Source organism: Phyllobates terribilis, unplaced genomic scaffold, assembly GCF_046119375.1.
Source record: "Phyllobates terribilis strain yellow unplaced genomic scaffold, ASM4611937v1 Scaffold_11__3_contigs__length_659146591, whole genome shotgun sequence".
In the NCBI taxonomy this organism is placed as follows: domain Eukaryota; kingdom Metazoa; phylum Chordata; class Amphibia; order Anura; family Dendrobatidae; genus Phyllobates; species Phyllobates terribilis.
Window position 1 is genome coordinate 364,145,188 of NW_027362771.1, and position 18,761 is coordinate 364,163,948.

At 43.2% G+C, this 18,761-nt stretch overlaps 1 protein-coding gene across 6 annotated transcripts in view; it reads right to left on the reverse strand.

The window, feature by feature from the left end:
- Positions 1-18,761, reverse strand: part of ZNF280D (zinc finger protein 280D) — a 99,816-nt gene that overhangs the window by 23,024 nt on the left and 58,031 nt on the right. For all 6 annotated transcript variants that reach the window (XM_073652925.1, XM_073652924.1, XM_073652920.1 and 3 more), the window contains 2 exons: positions 17,310-17,467; positions 1,704-1,804 (listed from right to left, as the gene is read on the reverse strand). In XM_073652925.1, the coding sequence (XP_073509026.1) occupies positions 1,704-1,804; positions 17,310-17,467 (259 nt within the window). The remainder of the gene's footprint in view (positions 1-1,703; positions 1,805-17,309; positions 17,468-18,761) is intronic.

An 18,761-nucleotide genomic window follows, 5' to 3' on the forward strand; every position in this document is an offset into this window, starting at 1 on the left:
AGGACTCCCAGGCTATGAGAAATAAGATTCTCTGGTCTGATGAGACGAAGATAGAACTTTTTGGTGATATAATTCTAAGCGGTATGTGTGGAGAAAACCAGGCACTGCTCATCACCTGCCCAATACAATCCCAACAGTGGAACATGGTGGTGGTAGCATCATTCTATGGGGGTATTTTTCAGCTGCAGGGACACGACGACCGGTTGCAATTGAAGGAAACATGAATGCGGCCAAGTACAGAGATATCCTAGATGAAAACCTCTTCTTCTGGACCTCAGACTTGGCTGAAGGTTCACCTTCCAACAAGACAATGACCCTAAGCACACAGCTAAAATAACAAAGGAGTGGCTTCAGAACAACTCTGTGACCATTCTTGACTGGCCCAGCCAGAGCCCTGACCTAAACCCAATTGAGCATCTTTGGAGAGACCTGAAATGGCTGTCCACCAACGTTCACCATCCAACCTGATGGAACTGGAGAAGATCTGTAAGAAAGAATGGCAGAGGATCCCCAAATCAAGGTGTGAAAAACTTGTTGCATCATTCCCAAGAAGACTCATGGCTGTACTAGCTCAAAAGGGTGCTTCTACTCACTACTGAGCAAAGGGTCTGAATACTTATGACCATGTGAAATTTCAGTTTTTCTTTTTTAATAAATTTGCAAAAAATTCTACATTTCTGGGTTTTTTTCAGTCAAGATGGGAGCAGAGTGTACTTTAATGAGAAAAAAATGAACTTTTTAGAATTTACCAAATGGCTGCAATGAAACAAAGAGTGAAAAATTTAAAGAGGTCTGTATACTTTCCGTTCTCACTGTAGTGAGTGGCAGCTGTATCCCCGCCCCGGCACTGACAGTTGTATCTGTACTGATACACTGCTGAGCTGGCTGTCAGTCAGTGCTGGGGCGCGATTACAGACACCACTCACTACGCAATGAGCAGTGACTGAAGCCTCTATGACTGAAAGCCGGAGGCTGCTGGGAGGTTTAAAATTAATTTCCTCCCAGTAGACAGGCTTTCAGTGCTGCAGCCACACAGTTTTAGAATGCTATTAACCTGCAGATTGACCCCATATATGCAGGTTAATAGTGTTTGAGGATATGACAGGTTCCCTTTAATTTTTATTCCATACAACCTACTGAAGGGAGATTGAGATTTGTGTAAGTGAAGAAAAAAAAACACATTCATAAGTGTCTAAATCCTGGCCATCTACAAGGCACACCTACTTATTATTCAAGTTTTAAGGCAAGGCCTCAAGGGGTTATGACGGAGTCATGTTCCGTTAAAAAAAAAAAAAATCTGTTCGGTTGACTGCATGTGGTTTTTAAATCGAAAAAACATGCTTTGACAGCACGATTTTTTACATGAGCCAATTTATAAGGTCAATTTAATCAACATTACCTTTTGTCATCTGGCCTTACTCTTACAAACTGATGTGCATGGTGCAAATGGTTCTAAACTTTACTGCAAATAATTATTAAATCTGGCTCACAGTAGACTAGACATCATTTTGTAGTAAAATGTGCCATAAAAGGCTCAAATACATTGATTTAATATATGCCAGTTAGTATTCAGGAAATGATCTATTGAAAGAATTGTACATATTCATATGTCAACTACTAAGTATATGGTGTGCAGGTGGAAGAAGCAAAGTCATCAAAGAAGGGGCCGCAGTACTCGATGAAAATAATTTTACAGTCCTTACCTGACAAACATATGGCATCTCCCCAGGTTTATGACTGTCTTTCATATGTTGTAAAAGAATCTGTTCGGAATCAAATGATAATTCACAGATCTTGCAAATGGCTGGAACAAAAACAAAATGATTTTGTTATATGGGACATTTTTCTAGAAAGAAGAAAAGCTTTAGTCTTACTCCATAGTGACCTGTGCATTTTACCACAAGATTCCATGTAGTTTCATCCATTCAGAATTCAACTTGGTTGTCACTGAAAACAGGTAACTTTCTGCAGACACTAGTCGATGTAAGGCCGGTTTCACACGTCCGTATATTTCCGGTACCGGAGATCTCCGTGCCCCGTGTGTGTCTCACACGTGTGGCAACCGTGTACCGCATCAGGATCACACGTACCGGCGCCTAGGAATCAGCGCTATAGGTAGCGCTGTTCTCAAGCGCCGGGTGCTGAACACTGCCCTCATCATGGTTACCTGCCGGCGCTGCGATCAGCACCAGCAAGGATGAGGGTAGTAGTAGTCTGCAATGATGAGGGTAGTAGTAATCTGTGTCCTTGTGTAAAAATAAGATTAAAATAACAAAATCCATATACACACCTGTCCGCAGATGTCCCCCGCTGTAATCCATGTGACTGATCAGCAGAGGAGCCTGGGAGAATGAGCCGCTGCAGCGAGCGGCTCCGGAGCTGTGCTTAGTGAGTGATAGGGCACCACTCCTGAGCTCAGCTCCGGGGCCCGCTCCAGCTGGAGCGGCTCATTCTCCCCGGCAACAGCGGTCAGAGGATTACAGCGGGGGACATCTTCAGACATGTGAGAATAAGGATTTTATTATTTTAATCTCATTTTTACACAGGGACACTGCGGGAGCAGACACTACTACCCTCATCATTGTCCCTGCTGGTGGGATGGCAGGGAACCATCATGAGGGCAGCGCTCAGCACCCGGCGCTTGGGGACAGCGCTAACTGTACCGCTGATTCCCAGGTGCCTGTCTGTGTCACACTGATGCACTTTTGCGGACCGAGCATCCGCAAAAAAACGGACATGTCAGCGTGTGGAGCACACGGACACACGGTCCGAGGAAATACACTGATATGTGCGCAGACCCATAGATTTGAATGGGTCTATGTGTGTCAGTGTCTCCAGTACTTGTGGAAACTGTCACCACACGTACTGGAAACACGGTTGTGTGAAAGAGCCCTAACAGTGTCCTGGGCTTCCACAATGCACTGATTTCTATTGACTGGAAATTGCTTCAAATTCGGAATGTAACTCAAGATTGGTGCAAAGTATTTTTACTTTAGTTAAGGGATTATTCCCATCATTAATTATCACCTCTACACAGGATAGGTCATTTTTTAATTTTTGGGGGTATGACAAATGGACACCCACCAATCAGAAAGATATCACCTATCCTGTGGAACGGTGCTGTCAGTGCTTGTAATAACCTTTCATGTAAGCCATCGCCCATGGACTACAACATGAACAACTGCATGGCTCTGCTCACATTCAGTTTTAGCCATCTATCAAGTATACATTGGGAGCATTTGAATCTTCTGTTGGATGTACTGTATAAGTTGCAAGACATATAGTGGCAGAAGTTACCTAAAGGAACCCACAGAAAAAAAAAAAAAAAGAGCGGTATGAATTTAATTGCTGTTATTATACGCAGCATAAAACATAACGGCAATATACATCTGCCCAGTGCATGAATTCTTGTCATACAATGGGTAGTTAGAGCATTATGGCTACCTAGCACATACAGTACAGACCAAAAGTTTGGACACACCTCATTTAAAGATTTTTCTGTATTTTCATGACTATGAAAATTGTACAGTCACACTGAAGGCATCAAAACTATGAATTAACACATGTGGAATTATATAATTGACAAAAAAGTGTGAAACAACTGAAAATATGTCTTATATTCTAGGTTCTTCAAAGTAGCCACCTTTTGCTTTGATGACTGCTTTGCACACTCTTGGCATTCTCTTGATGAGCTTCAAGAGGTAGTCACCGGAAATGGTTTTCACTTCACAGGTGTGTCCTGTCAGGTTTAATAAATGGGATTTCTTGCCTTATAAATGGGGTTGGGACCATCAGTTGTGTTGTGCAGAAGTCAGGTGGATACACAGCTGATAGTCCTACTGAATAGACTGTTAGAATTTGTATTATGGCAAGAAAAAAGCAGCTAATTAAAGAAAAACGAGTGTCCATCATTACTTTAAGAAATGAAGGTCAGTCAGTCCGAAAAATTGGGAAAACTTTGAAAGTGTCCCCAAGTGCAGTTGCAAAAACCATCAAGTGCTACAAAGAAACTGGCTCACATGAGGACCACCCCAGGAAAGGAAGACAAAGAGTCACCTCTGCTTCTGAGGATAAGTTTATCCGAGTCACCAGCCTCAGAAATCGCAGGTTAACAGCAGCTCAGATTAGAGACCAGGTCAATGCCATACAGAGTTCTAGCGGCAGACACATCTCTACAACAACTGTTGAGATGAGACTTTGTGCAGCAGGCCTTCATGGTAAAATAGCTGCTAGGAAACCACTGCTAAGGACAGGCAACAAGCAGAAGAGACTTGTTTGGGCTAAAGAACACAAGGAATGGACATTAGTCCAGTGGAAATCTGTGCTTTGGTCTGATGAGTCCAAATTTGAGATCTTTGGTTCCAACTACTGTGTCTTTGTGCGATGCAGAAAAGGTGAACGGATGGACTCTACATGCCTGGTTCCCACCGTGAAGCATGGAGGAGGAGGTGTGATGGTGTGGGGGTGCTTTGCTGGTGACACTGTTGGGGATTTATTCAAAATTGAAGGCATACTGAACCAGCATGGCTACCACAGCATCTTGCAGCGGCATGCTATTCCATCCGGTTTGCGTTTAGTTGGACCATCATTTATTTTTCAACAGGACATTGACCCCAAACACACCTCCAGGCTGTGTAAGGGCTATTTGACCAAGAAGGAGAGTGATGGGGTGCTACGCCAGATGACCTGGCCTCCACAGTCACCAGATCTGAACCCAATCGAGATGATTTGGGGTGAGCTGGACCGCAGAGTGAAGGCAAAAGGGCCAATAAGTGCTAAGCATCTCTGGGAACTCCTTCAAGATTGTTGGAAGACCATTTCCGGTGACTACCTCTTGAAGCTCATCAAGAGAATACCAAGAGTGTGCAAAGCAGCCAGCAAAGCAAAAGGTGGCTACTTTGAAGAACCTAGAATATAAGACATATTTTCAGTTGTTTCACACTTTTTTGTTAAGTATATAATTCCACATGTGTTAATTCATAGTTTTGATGCCTTCAGTGTGAATGTACAATTTTCATAGTCAAGAAAATACAGAAAAATCTTTAAATGAGAAGATGTGTCCAAACTTTTGGTCTGTACTGTATGTTCCAAGACCTGTCCTGAAGCATATACCAAATGTGTTCACAACATGTAAAAAGACAGACTATACATAAATTTATTCCAATTTTATTCACTAGCAAACAGGGCTGTAGAGTAGGAGTTGTGGAGTCGGAGCCCATTTTGGTGGAGTTGGAGTCGGTATAAAATGGACCGACTCCAACTCCTAAAATATATAATAAATTGGGTATAGTAGTTCAATGCAGTCTGTGGGGAATATTTTTTCATAAGAATTTGGGAAAGTTATGAAATGTCCTATAAATGTCTGTCCTATTCCTGATCTAAGGGTCTAGACTTTTAGCTGAGATGAATCTGTGCTACGGTAAATTTATCACTTAAACATGAGCCATGTATGAGGGAGTTGGAGTCGTGGTGTCGGTGTCATGAAAATTGAGGAGTCGCAGGTTTGGCTTACTGACTCCACAGCCCTGCTAGCAAAAGCCAAAGAATTATTAATACAATATTTATAGAGAAACTTTTAAATAAGATGAAACAACAGCAATTAATTTTCTCAGTGGAGCTATACAGAGAAGGGAAAGCCCAAAAATCCCAAATTGTTGAACACACTTTTATAGAAAGCTCGGTGGTTAAACATCGGGTTAGGCATTTGACAATGAATTCACTCCACACACAGATAAATAGAGAAGTAGATGAAAGCATCACTCCAGAGTGTTCCCCAAACAAGTTTATTCACCAATATATCAAGAAAATGCAACACTTCAGCTTTCCCATAGAGCTATTTTCAAGCACTCGTTGAAGGATGACCTTTTACTAGTTTGCTCCACTTTCTCTAATTCACTTTAAATGTATATATACAGGAAGGGTAAATGGCATTCAGGCCTTATAGAAAGGTCAGTATATATTTGATATCTGTCTTTCTAAGACATCCCATACAAATCAAGCAGGGAAATGTAAATATTTCCTGCAAAAGTGCACATCATCAAGTATTAGATGAGAGGATCAACTCAATGCGAATCAAAATTAGTATTGCAATCTTGGGAATTCACCCAGTGAATCAGAACAATTTTTGATTCACTTTGTGTGAATCATCAAAAATGCCCACCACTGTTTTACACAATGCAGAAAATTACATCAGTCAGAGAAAGTTGACAAGACGTCAGGCATGCCTCGCAGCTATCACATCACACGGTATAGCACAGCCAATTAAAAGGGACTATCACACACTCTATAATAAGCAGAGAAAGTGAATGAAACAGCCATTTTGGGGTGAATCTGGATAGTGAGAGGACATCAAAGTTTACAGCTTAGCAATACAGATAAGGTGAGAAAGCCATAAAACCAGGGCTGTGGCGTTGGTAACCCAAACCACCGACTCAGACTCTTCAATTTCCGACTTCCGACTCCACAGCACGACCTCACTACTGAGCATGTACATAAAGTGCAGCACAGATTCATCTCAACTAAAAGCCGAGATCCTTAGATCAGGAACAGAACAGGCATTTCACAACTTTCCCAAATTGTTATGAAAACATTTACAGCACATACTGCACTAAACTACTGAACGCAATTTATTATATATTTTAGGAGTCGGAGTCAGTCCATTTTATACTGACTCCACCAAAATGGACACCGACTCCATGACTCCAACTCCACAGCCCTGCATAAAACAGTGGAGAAATTCTATAGATGGTGTGTGTTGTACAAATGCAGTAGTGAAGATTAGTTTTGTCTGTGAAAAAAATAAAGCAGAAATTCAATAAGGAGAAGGAAAAAAATAAACAAAGAAAAAAAAAGGAAAGAGAGAAAAGAAAGACAGCGATAGAAAGAAAGAGCTGTCAGCAATAACTGATCACAACGGTGAATATAGAGCTGCATTTCAGTTGCACATTTTTTTGATTCTTCATGCAGAAGCAAAACAATATTGTTTAAAGAAAAAAAAACTAAACTCGCATGTCTGCCAGACAAAGTGTGCATGTCACAAACTACAGTACAGAGATTGTGTACACCTGTTATTAGTCTAATTTGACATCTATACACGCAACTCCAATACTACAGCCTCTTGCTGCTGCTGCTGCTGTTTTTAGAAAGTCTACCAAGCATTTCTAGTTTAGTCCTTTTTGGGAACGGTAGAAATAATTGTGTTTAAAAAATATAAGAATTTAAAAAAACATGCATTTAACTGCAACTATCTACTTCATGAAGTGTGCGCATCACAAACTACTGATTTTTTTGCACATCTGTTTTCGTCAAATTTGGTAACTGTACATGCCACATCAATTTCTGAGAAATGTACCTAGCATTTCTAGTTCAGTCCTTTTTCAGAAGAGAAGGATTGTGGTTGAAAACAAACAGTTAATTCTATGGTAGTAAGAAATTAAAAATGTATGGATAAAAAAAGTAGTAAAGGTAATGGACAAGGTAATGTAAAAGGAGAAAAAAAAAAACACAGCACATGGTAAAAATAATATGGGAGAGCAAGCAGCAGCCACATCACTGTATTATTCTTTCAGGCAGTATTACTACAAAACGCAGGTCACAACTCGCCTCCTTGACTTTGGCAGGCATATACGTGGGGAGGAAGCGGAGGTCGTTATGGAACATACAGGTGCATCTCACTAAATTAGAATATCATCAGAAAGTTAATTTATTTCAGTTCTTCAATACAAAAAGTGAAACTCATATTATATTGAGCAGGGGTCTCAACTACGCGGCCCGCATGCGGCCCCTCCGACAGCTTCTTGCGGCCCGCAGGCACAGACCCCGTAACGATCGCGTCTCTCTCCAGCCGCCGCCGACATCAGCGCTGTAGCGCAGTGTATTGCCACGCAGAGACCGGCTCTCTGCACAGCAATACCAGTGTCAGCCGCAGGCCTATCAGAGGCCAGCAGCTGACCTCTGCGCATGGCAGTGACGTCATACGCCGCTTCGCTGGGACGCAGATGTCAGCTGCTGGCCTCTGATAGGCCAGCGGCTGGCACTGGTATTGCTGTGCAGAGAGCCGGTCTCTGCGTGGCAATACACTGCGCTACAGCGCTGATGTCGGCGGCGGCTGGAGAGCCGTGATCGTTACGGGGTCTGTGCCTGCGGGCCACAGTTGCATAAAGGACGCCGAGGGAACGGAATACAGGTGAGAATCTTTTTTTTTATTTTCTGTCATGTGAAATACAGCACAGGGGGGCACTGTGCGCAGTATGGGGGGACAGGGACCCTGACGCAGTATGGGGGGACAGGGACCCTGACCGCAGTATGGGGGGAACCTGGATGGGGGACATGTCTGCAAGATAAGGACCTGGATGGGGGACCATGTCTGTAATATGGGGGACCATGTCTGTAATATGGGGGACCTGGATGGGAGACCATGTCTGCAATATGGGGACCATGTCTGCAATATGGGGGACCTGGATGGGGGACCATGTCTGCAATATGGGGCACCATGTCTGCAATATGGGGGACCTGGATGGGGGACCATGTCTGCAATATGGGGGACCTGGATGGGAGACCATGTCTGCAATATGGGGACCATGTCTGCAGTATGGGGGACCTGGATGGGGGACCATGTCTGCAATATGGGGGACCTGGATGGGGGACCATGTCTGCAATATGGGGGACCATGTCTGTAATATGGGGGACCTGGATGGGAGACCATGTCTGCAATATGGGGACCATGTCTGCAATATGGGGGACCTGGATGGGGGACCATGTCTGCAATATGGGGCACCATGTCTGCAATATGGGGGACCTGGATGGGGGACCATGTCTGCAATATGGGGGACCTGGATGGGAGACCATGTCTGCAATATGGGGACCATGTCTGCAGTATGGGGGACCTGGATGGGGGACCATGTCTGCAATATGGGGGACCTGGATGGGGGACCATGTCTGCAATATGGGGGACCTGGATGGGGGACCATGTCTGCAATATGGGGGACCATGTCTGCAATATGGAGGACCATGTTTGCAATATGGGGGACCTGGATGGGGATCCATGTCTGCAATATGGGGGACCATGTTTGTAATATGGGGGACCTGGATGGGGGACATGTCTGCAAGATAAGGACCAGGATGGGGGACCATGTCTGTAATATGGGGGACCATGTCTGTAATATGGGGGACCTGGATGGGAGACCATGTCTGCAATATAGGGGACCTGGATGGGGGACCATGTCTGCAATATGGGGCACCATGTCTGCAATATGGGGGACCTGGATGGGGGACCATATCTGCAATATGGGGACCATGTCTGCAATACTGGAGACCTGGATGGGGGACCATGTCTGCAATATGGGGGACCATGTTTGCAATATGGGGGACCTGGATGGGGGACCATGTCTGCAATATGGGGGACCATATTTGTAATATGGGGGACCATGTCTGCAATATGGGGGACCTGGATGGGAGACCGTGTCTGCATTATGGGGAACCTGGATGGGAGACCATGTCTGCAGTATGGGGGACCATGTCTGCAGGATGGGAGACCATGTCTGCAGGATGGGAGACCATGTCTGCAGTATGGGGGACCTGGATGGGAGACCATGTCTACAGTATGGGGGACCAGGATGGGAGACCATGTCTGCAGTATGGGGGACCTGGAGGGGAGACCATGTCTGCAAGATGAGGACCAGTTCAAAAGGCGTATAGAAAATAAAATGGTATCACTAAAAATGTCACTTTGTCATGCAAATAATGTGGCCCCCCGAATTAAATGTTTTTCCGTGTGCGGCCCATATGCCCATCTGAGTTTGAGACCCGTGATATAGAGTCATTACAAACAGAGTGATCTATTTCAAGTGTTTATTTCTGGTAATGTTGATGATTATGGCTTACACCCAATGAAAACACAAAAGTCATTATCTCAGTAAATTAGAATACTTTGTAACACCAGCTTGAAAAATGTCTTTAAAATCTGAAATGTTCGCCTACTGAAATGTAAGTTCAGTAAATGCTCTCAATACTTGGTCGGGGCTCCTTTTGCATCAATTACTGCATCAATGCGGCGTGGCATGGAGGAGATCAGCCTCTGGCACTGCTGAGGTGTTATGGAAGCCCAGGTTGCTGTGATAGCAGCCTTCAGCTCGTCTGCATTGTTGGGTCTGGTGTCTCTCATCTTCCTCTTGACAATACCCCATAGATTCTCTATGGGGGTTAAGCTCAGGCGAGTTTGCCGGCCAATCAAGCACAGTGATACTGTTGTTTTTAAACCAGGTATTGGTACTTTTGGCAGTGTGGACAGGTGCCAATTCCTGCTGGAGAATGAAATTTCCATCTCCAAAAAGCTTGTCGGCAGAGGGAAGCATGAAGTGCTCTAAAATTTCCTGGTAGACGGCTGCGCTGACTTTGGTCTTGATAAAACACAGTGGACCTACACCAGCAAATGACATGGCTCCCCAAACCATCACTGACTGTGGAAACTTCACACTAGACCTCAAGCAGCTTGGATTGTGTGCCTCTCCACTCTTCCTCCAGACTCTGGGACCTCAATTTCCAAATGAAAATTGGAACTCTGGGACCTTGTGGAGTATGTCAATGACTGCCTTCTGGACATCTGTCAAGTCAGCACTCTACTCCATGATTGTGGAGCCTACTGAAACAGACTAAGGGACCTTTTTAAATGCTTAGGAAGCCTTTGCAGGTGTTTTTTTGGTAATTATTCTACTTTAATGAGTGGTAGAAGCAATGGTGGTAGAAGCATTGATACTTTGGCGTAAATTGAATCAATAGTTACTTTGATCGTAAGTGCGATCATGGTAGATGCTTGATTGTTTGTGAGTCAACAGGAGTATCGTTACCATCAAGGAAAGGGATGACTATTGGATAGCCACGCTCTTAGACCCTCGCTGTAAAAGCAATATGGGGGAATTTTTTTCCGACTTCCGAAAGAATCAAAATGGTGCATTACTAGGATACGCTCTTTTCACTTATTCGGCAATGCTGTAGCAGAGCAGATGCCTGCCACCCTCATGTCTGAGTAGGCAATTTCTTTCCACTTCCCCACCTATGCCATCACTACCTGGACAATGTCATTTTTCGGGGAGATACCCCAAGCACTAACTCCATGGACTTCTGGGTTAGCAGGCTGGACCAGTGACAAGAACTGGTCCAATTTGCTATGGGCATACTGTAATGTACAGCCTCCAGTGTACTGTTAGAGAAGGTATTCAATGAGGGATGTGGCTTTATCACGCACAAGTGGGACAGATTGTTTTCTGCTAGCATGAAAATCTTACATTTGTCAAAATTAATCCGGCATGGATCAGTGACAATTTTCATTTGCCTATGGCTAATACCAACGATTAGATCATTCATTGTGTTCTATATTGTGCTATTGCTGCCGCTGATTATGGCGCCCTCACAAGGCAGGGCACCTCCTGCCTGTCCATCATGTTACCGTATTTTTCGGACTGTAAGACGCACTTTTTTCCTCCAAAATTTTGGAGGAAAGTGGGTGGTGCGTCTTATAGTCCGATATACATAAATACTTTGGCTGTGGGTGGTGGGGGATGTGGGGGAAGTGACAGTGGCGGAGTAGAGGTGCACAGGAGGCAGCAGCCGCCTGCTGCAGCCTACACTATGCTCGCTACTAAAGAAAATGAATATTCACTGCTCCCCACTCCCATGGGTGTGGTGAATATTCATGGCCTTTAATAGCAGGCACGCTGACCACCAAGCGCAGCAAGAGCCGCGCTGCGGCTACAGTGTGCGCGTTATTAGGGAGAATGAATAGTCACTGCTCCCCACGCACGCAGTCCCGGCGTGGGAAGCAGTGACTATTCCGGCACAGAGCAGAACACAGCGCTGGAGGAGAGGAGGTAAGTATGATTGTTTATTTTTTTCTGTGTAGCGTGACGGGGATCAGGGAGTGTCAAGCATACCAGGATGAGGGGGCCATACATACAGGGAAGAGGGGGACCATGCATACAAGGATGAGGTGGGGCAATACATACAGGGATGAGGCATGAGGGGGGCCATACATACAGGGATGAGGCATGAGGGGGGGCCATACATACAGGGATGAAGGGGGTCATACATTCAGGGATGAAGGATGAGGGGGGCTATACATACAGGGATGAAGGGGGCCATACATACTAGGAAGAGGAATGAAGGTACCATACTTACCAGGAAGAGGGATGAAGGTGCCATACATAACATGATGAAGGATGAGGGGGCCATGCATACCAGGATGGGGGATTGGGGTGCCATGCATAAAAGGATGGCAGATTGGGGTGCCATACATATCAGGAAGGGGATGAGGGCCACGTATAACAGGAAGGAGGGGTCCATATATACCAGGATCGGGGATATTAACAGAATTGGGGGACATTACCCCTATAAGTGTGTCAGCAGCAGACCACCTCCCCCTTAACAGGGCATCATGACCACATTTTTTGGTTCATTTTTTTTCTATTTTCCTCCTCTAAAACCTAGATGCGTCTTATGGTCCGGTGAGTCTTATAGTCCGAAAAATACGGTTTATACTGTGAAGTGGCTGCCGATAGAGAGACACAAATCTTTTTCCTATCCATTGTGTTCTAAAGCTATACTGTGTTTCTGCTGGGAACCCTACCCTGCTCAGGGTAAATCAATCTAAATCTGAAACTGCTCCCAAATAAATTATAACTTTTCAACTGCTTGTAAAAAAAAAATCATTGTTTCTTTATTTTCCAAACAACAAACCTGTTGCTGCTCCCAAAAAAGGGATAATTTTTGTACCAATGCTTGTCAAACATGGCTTTTGCATACCCCCTGTGTATAAATATCAACATAGCAGGCACATTTACCCACAAAAGAGAGAGATTTTGGACTATTTTAACATTTTAAAAACCATGAAAAGTCTGTCCGTGCAGTGTGTTATTAAATAAGCTGTTGGCAGTTACTGTCCGATTACACATAGCTATATATGTTGAGGTCACTGATATTACTAAGGCTTTGTTTGTGTTAAAGAACTTGAAAGGGATTGGATAAAAATTCTAGGAGAACTCAATATGCAAATTGCCTCTTCAGAGAAAAAGAGGACCTGTACTCTATAGCGCCACCTATTGGAAGCAGCAATCCTACAAGTCACACTCAACCCTTTAACGAGTCATGAAATATGACTTAGGATAAGAGCCAAATCAGATTCTCAATTTGCAGACACGGTGTTTCGGGCTGTTGGCCCTCGTCAGTGCAAAGTATGAGAACTGATTTGGCTAGGTGAGAGGCTCTGGACTGAGGTCTAAGGCTGCGTGCCTACGTTGCGTTTTTCAAGCGTTTTTGCTGCGGAATTTCTGCTACGGAAACCCTTGAAAAACGCTTGGTAATACGTGCCCCATGGTCCCCAATGACAATCCGCATGTTCTGTGCCCATGCTGTGGAATTTTCCGCAGCAGATTTTATGTGCGGAAAAATCCGCAGCATGTCCATTACTTGTGCGTTTACGCATGCGGAATTGCCTACTCAATGCATTAGAAAAACGCATGGCAATTCCGCATGTACGAAACGCTTCAAAAACGCGTCAAAACCGCGTGTTAAATTCCGCACACATTTTTACTGACAAGGACATGCAGAAATTAAGCGGAAATTTTCTGCTTCATTTCTGCATCGTGGGCACATAGCCTAAGGGGTAACGTTTCTCCTTATGGAGAGTGAATGTTATATACAGTGCTGCTCACCATTATTGTCACCCCTTTATTTTTTTCATAGACAATGTACAATACCTTCAGAAATAAATAGAGATGTACCAAAGTTACAGTACAGACCAAAAGTTTGGACACACCTTCTCATTTAAAGATTTTTCTGTATTTTCAAGACTATGAAAATTGTACATTCACACTGAAGGCATCAAAACTATGAATTAACACGTGGAATTATATACTTAACAAAAAAGTGTGAAACTACTGAAAATATGTCTTATATTCTAGGTTCTTCAAAGTAGCCACCTTTTGCTTTGATGACTGCTTTGCACACTCTTGGCATTCTCTTGATGAGCTTCAAGAGGTAGTCACCGGAAATGGTCTTCCAACAATCTTGAAGGAGTTCCCAGAGATGCTTAGCACTTGTTGGCCCTTTTGCCTTCACTCTGCGGTCCAGCTCACCCCAAACCATCTCGATTGGGTTCAGGTCTGGTGACTGTGGAGGCCAGGTCATCTGGCGTAGCACCCCATCACTCTCTTACTTGGTCAAATAGCCCTTACACAGCCTGGAGGTATGTTTAGGGTCATTGTCCTGTTGAAAAATAAATGATGGTCCAACTAAACGCAAACTGGATGGAATAGCATGCCGCTGCAAGATGCTGTGGTAGCCATGCTGGTTCAGTATGCCTTCAATTTTGAATAAATCCCCAACAGTGTCACCAGCAAAGCACCCCCACACCATCACACCTCATCCTCCATGCTTCACAGTGGGAACCAGGCATGTAGAGTCCATCCATTCACCTTTTCTGCGTCGCACAAAGACACAGTGGTTGGAACCAAAGATCTCAAATTTGGACTCATCAGACCAAAGCACAGATTTCCACTGGTCTAATGTCCATTCCTTGTGTTCTTTAGCCCAAACAAGTCTCTTCTGCTTGTTGCCTGTCCTTAGCAGTGGTTTCCTAGCAGCTATTTTTCCATGAAGGCCTGCTGCACAAAGTCTCCTCTTAACAGTTGTTGTAGAGATGTGTCTGCTGCTAGAACTCTGTGTGGCATTGACCTGGTCTCTAATCTGAGCTGCTGTATATGTAAGTATATAATTCCACATGTGTTAATTCATAGTTTTGATGCCTTCAGTGTGAATGTACAATTTTCAAAGTCATGAAAATACAGAAAAATCTTTAAATGAGAAGGTGTGTACAAACTTTTGGTCTGTACTGTATATCCTCGGGATTTTTTAAATTAGTGGTGCAAAGTAATACAACAATAAAACATTGTTTTTCAACTTCTATGTTGCAATTTCAAAGAAAAAACTGAACAACCAGCATATGCAGCAATAAAGGCACCCCTAATTAATACTTGGTTGCACACCCTTTGGCATTGCTCACAGCCTCTAAACGTTTCTGGTAGACATCCATAAGCTTCTTGCACTTCTCAGCTGGAATTTTCTCCATCTCTGGGTCATTGTCTTGCTGGAGGATCCATGATCTTTGACTCAAACCAAGTTTTCTTAATCTGGGTAGGACATTTTACGGTCAAGGCTTCCAGTACCAGACTCAGCAAAGCAACCCCACAGCATTATGGATGCTCCACCATGCTTAACTGTTGGTAAGGTGTTCTTTTCCTTATAATCTTCATTGCGCTGTCTGTAAACAAACTGTTGCTTTGCATTGCCAAAAAACTCTTATTTTTGTTTCATTTGTCCACAGAAATTTTTCTCAGGATTGTGGTTTGTCAAGGTACTTGTTGGCAAAGATCAGTTGTTCCTTTTTATGTCTTTTCTTCATCAATGGTTTCTTACTTGGCCTTCACACAAAGCTCTGCTCGGTTTAGTGTGCGGTGTATGGTACTTGTTCAAACCATGACCCCAGGCTGTTACAGGTTGGCCTTCAAGTCTTTGAGGAGGCGTTTTTTCCACCATTTGCACCAACCTTCGAAGACATCTCTTGTCAATTTTCCTCTGTCCCCCGCGCCCAGGGAGGTTCTTGATTGTTCCATGCTTGGCAAACTTTTTCATAACATCGCGCACTGAGATACCAAGATTTTTGGAGATGGCCTTATACCGTTTAGAAGTCTTGTTTTTGCTAATAATAGCTGTTCTGATGTCCTCAGACTGCTCCTTTGTCTTCACCATTGTGACAAAGGAACAGGGTCTACCATGTGGCTTTTTAAAACACTGAAGTCATCATTCATTGGCTAATTCATGTTACATGGGCACCGACAATTAATCACAGGTGAATTTCTTTTGTTATTTACCACAGGCGAGTCAAAATGTGTTAAGATACTAAATTAATGTAAAGGGTGCCAATGCCATATTTTTCCCTCTCATTGTTTTTTTGTTTTAAATTACTTTTTATCATTTGTTCTTTTGTATTTAATACTAGTGCTCTTTACAAAAAAACTGCTTCACTTGATTAATTTTTTTTCAGGAGATATTCCACATTATGTACTTAAACTTCATGGGTGCCAATAATGATGAGCAGGACTGTATGTCTTTTCAGACAATTGAAGGCTCTGCACTTAGTACTTGCGATTTACGTAAAATCTGTTCTGACAAATTAGAATTTCAAAGGATTAGCTCATCTCTATAAAATAACCCGGAATGAAATGTGAGGACAATGACACTACAGCACATAGAATATATGTCTTGTCTAAAATTACTTAAAATTAGTGTTGAGCGAGTATGGTCTGTTAACCCTTTCGGCGAGTATGCTCGGGCCGAGTATTTACAGCTGCTCTGTGTTATGTTTGAGTCACTCCCGTGTGCATGATTTGCGACTGTTTGACAGTTTTAATACATGTGAGGAATGTCTATTTCTTTCACATTCCTCACATGTAATAAAGCTGTCAAACAGTTGCAAATTATGCACACGGGAGCGATTCAAACATATCATCGAGCAGCTGTAACTACTCGGTGCTCACCCGAGCATACTCGGAACAGAACATACTCGCTCAACACTACTTAAAATCTCTGTCGGGCTAAACTCAAGATGCCACTGGTTTCACCTGAAGATCTTAAAGAAATAAATAATATGTACGTTGTAAATGATAATAAATGATAAGTTATGATTGGATTACCTATCACATCTCTGACGCATTGCGTAGCCACAAAGGTTTTGTTACATTTATAAGGACAGGTTTGTCCAAAATGGTGATTTTATGGTTCACGACAGATCTTCCTTACCTTTCCATGCCCATGTCTCTTCTGCGAAAGAAGGAAGTTATAAATGTGCCTTTGCACACTTGTAACTTACTGATCCTGTACCAATCTATACAGGGCAATGTTTTCCTGCAAGAAGCAATTATTGTTAGACTGCTTCTGACAGGACTAAAAGTCGTGTTCTGGGACAGAGGCTCTGTACTGTTGAATCTGGGACACTTGGAAGCCTCACTAGAAGTGTTCAAATCCCAATTTTGAGCACCACTGTCATAAAGTGTTAGCGCTAAACTTGTTCTAATAGTTTTTCAATATAAATATTAAAAAATAAGAAAACTATAGATGAAATTTGAAACAACCATCAGATATATTGAAAATAAAAACAAACAGGACATCAATGGCTTAGAAAAAAAATACTATTTTGTTTCTGTTTTTGTTCGAACCATGCCAAACATCAAGAGAGAAGATACTGTGAAGACATGTCTTACTTGTGGATTCATACAAAGTGTGAGAACTCTCAATGTGGCATTGCAGTTGGAACGGAGTGGAAAATTGGCGGTAACAGTGGTGGCAGGTGGTGTGGTTTTCCCAACTTTCTGTGCTTTGCTTCTCGAGCTCCAAATGATGTTTCATGTGGTTCATGAATCTACCATACACAGACAAGAACAGGTGCATTATTGGTAACATTGTATGCTGAAACAACTGCAAAAGTAAGAAAAGTGCAAAAAAAAATCAAACAAAGTTGATTTACATCATAAATACATAGAAGTCTGTATAAACCTTAACTTTTTCAGCAACATAGAAAAAAACAAGAAGATATACGCAAATCAACATATGCAATTAAGGGACTGTGCATTACTACAACCCTTTACTTACATTAAAAGGTGTGGTTCAGGTTTATCATGGAAGTCTGCAATCACTCTATTCAAATGCAGACTTGCACATGCTGTGCGCGCTGTGAGGATTCTCCTGTGTCAGTGGTGAGAAAAAGCAGACAGTTGACCGCAAGTATGTGATATGCATACTCCCGGCCACATTCCAACTAAAGATACCATGCACGTCTAGTCGGAATGTGGCCGAAAGTATGCATATTGCATACTTGCAGTCACATCACCACTTTGTCTCGCCACCGGCACCAGAGAATCCTCATAATGTGCGCTGTAAGGATCCACAAGTCTGCAGTGAGAGTGACTTCAGACTTTTGAGGAAAAACCTGGACATATTTAAAGGGAACCTGTCATGTCATTTGGAGCATGTAAACTGTCCCCAGGTCGATGTTAATGATGCGATGTGCATCATTAACACGCTTTTTTCATGAAAATCGGCGATATAAACCTTTGCCAAAACCACTTTTTACAATTATATCTTACTTGCATGTTTAGTCATAGAGGTGTTCTTCACTGCATTCAGTCACGCTTGTCACCACCCACTAAATTTGAATTATGCCCCCCCCCGTTTGCGCAGACGTCACATGAATATTAGTGTTCAAATCCTGTGCTTGCGCACTGTGTAGTGTGAGCCACGCTTGCGCAATGTGTATGCCAGTATCCGTGCTTGGTCAATGTGTATTCTGAACCCACGCTTGTACAGTGACGATCAGCGATCCACCGTGACGAGCGTGTGCGCAGTGAAGCTGTGTTTAGTTCCCAGCTTTGTTGACTGTGTGTGCATGCGTCACGGCGGATTGCCGATCGACAATGGGCGGGTTCAGAATACACATTGCGCAAAGCCTATCCCCATGTATCCCCCAACGAACTGGGGATAGTTTACATGCTCCAAATGACATGATAGGTTCTCTTTAATAGCATGTTTAATAACACATTTAGATATTAATGGTTTGTACAAGAGAAACAATTGGTTTTTACATGGTTGCGAGTATCCGGCACTTAAAGAGAACTTTTTGCTCTTATTTTATTTCTGCTTCTCCCAAGAATACAGAT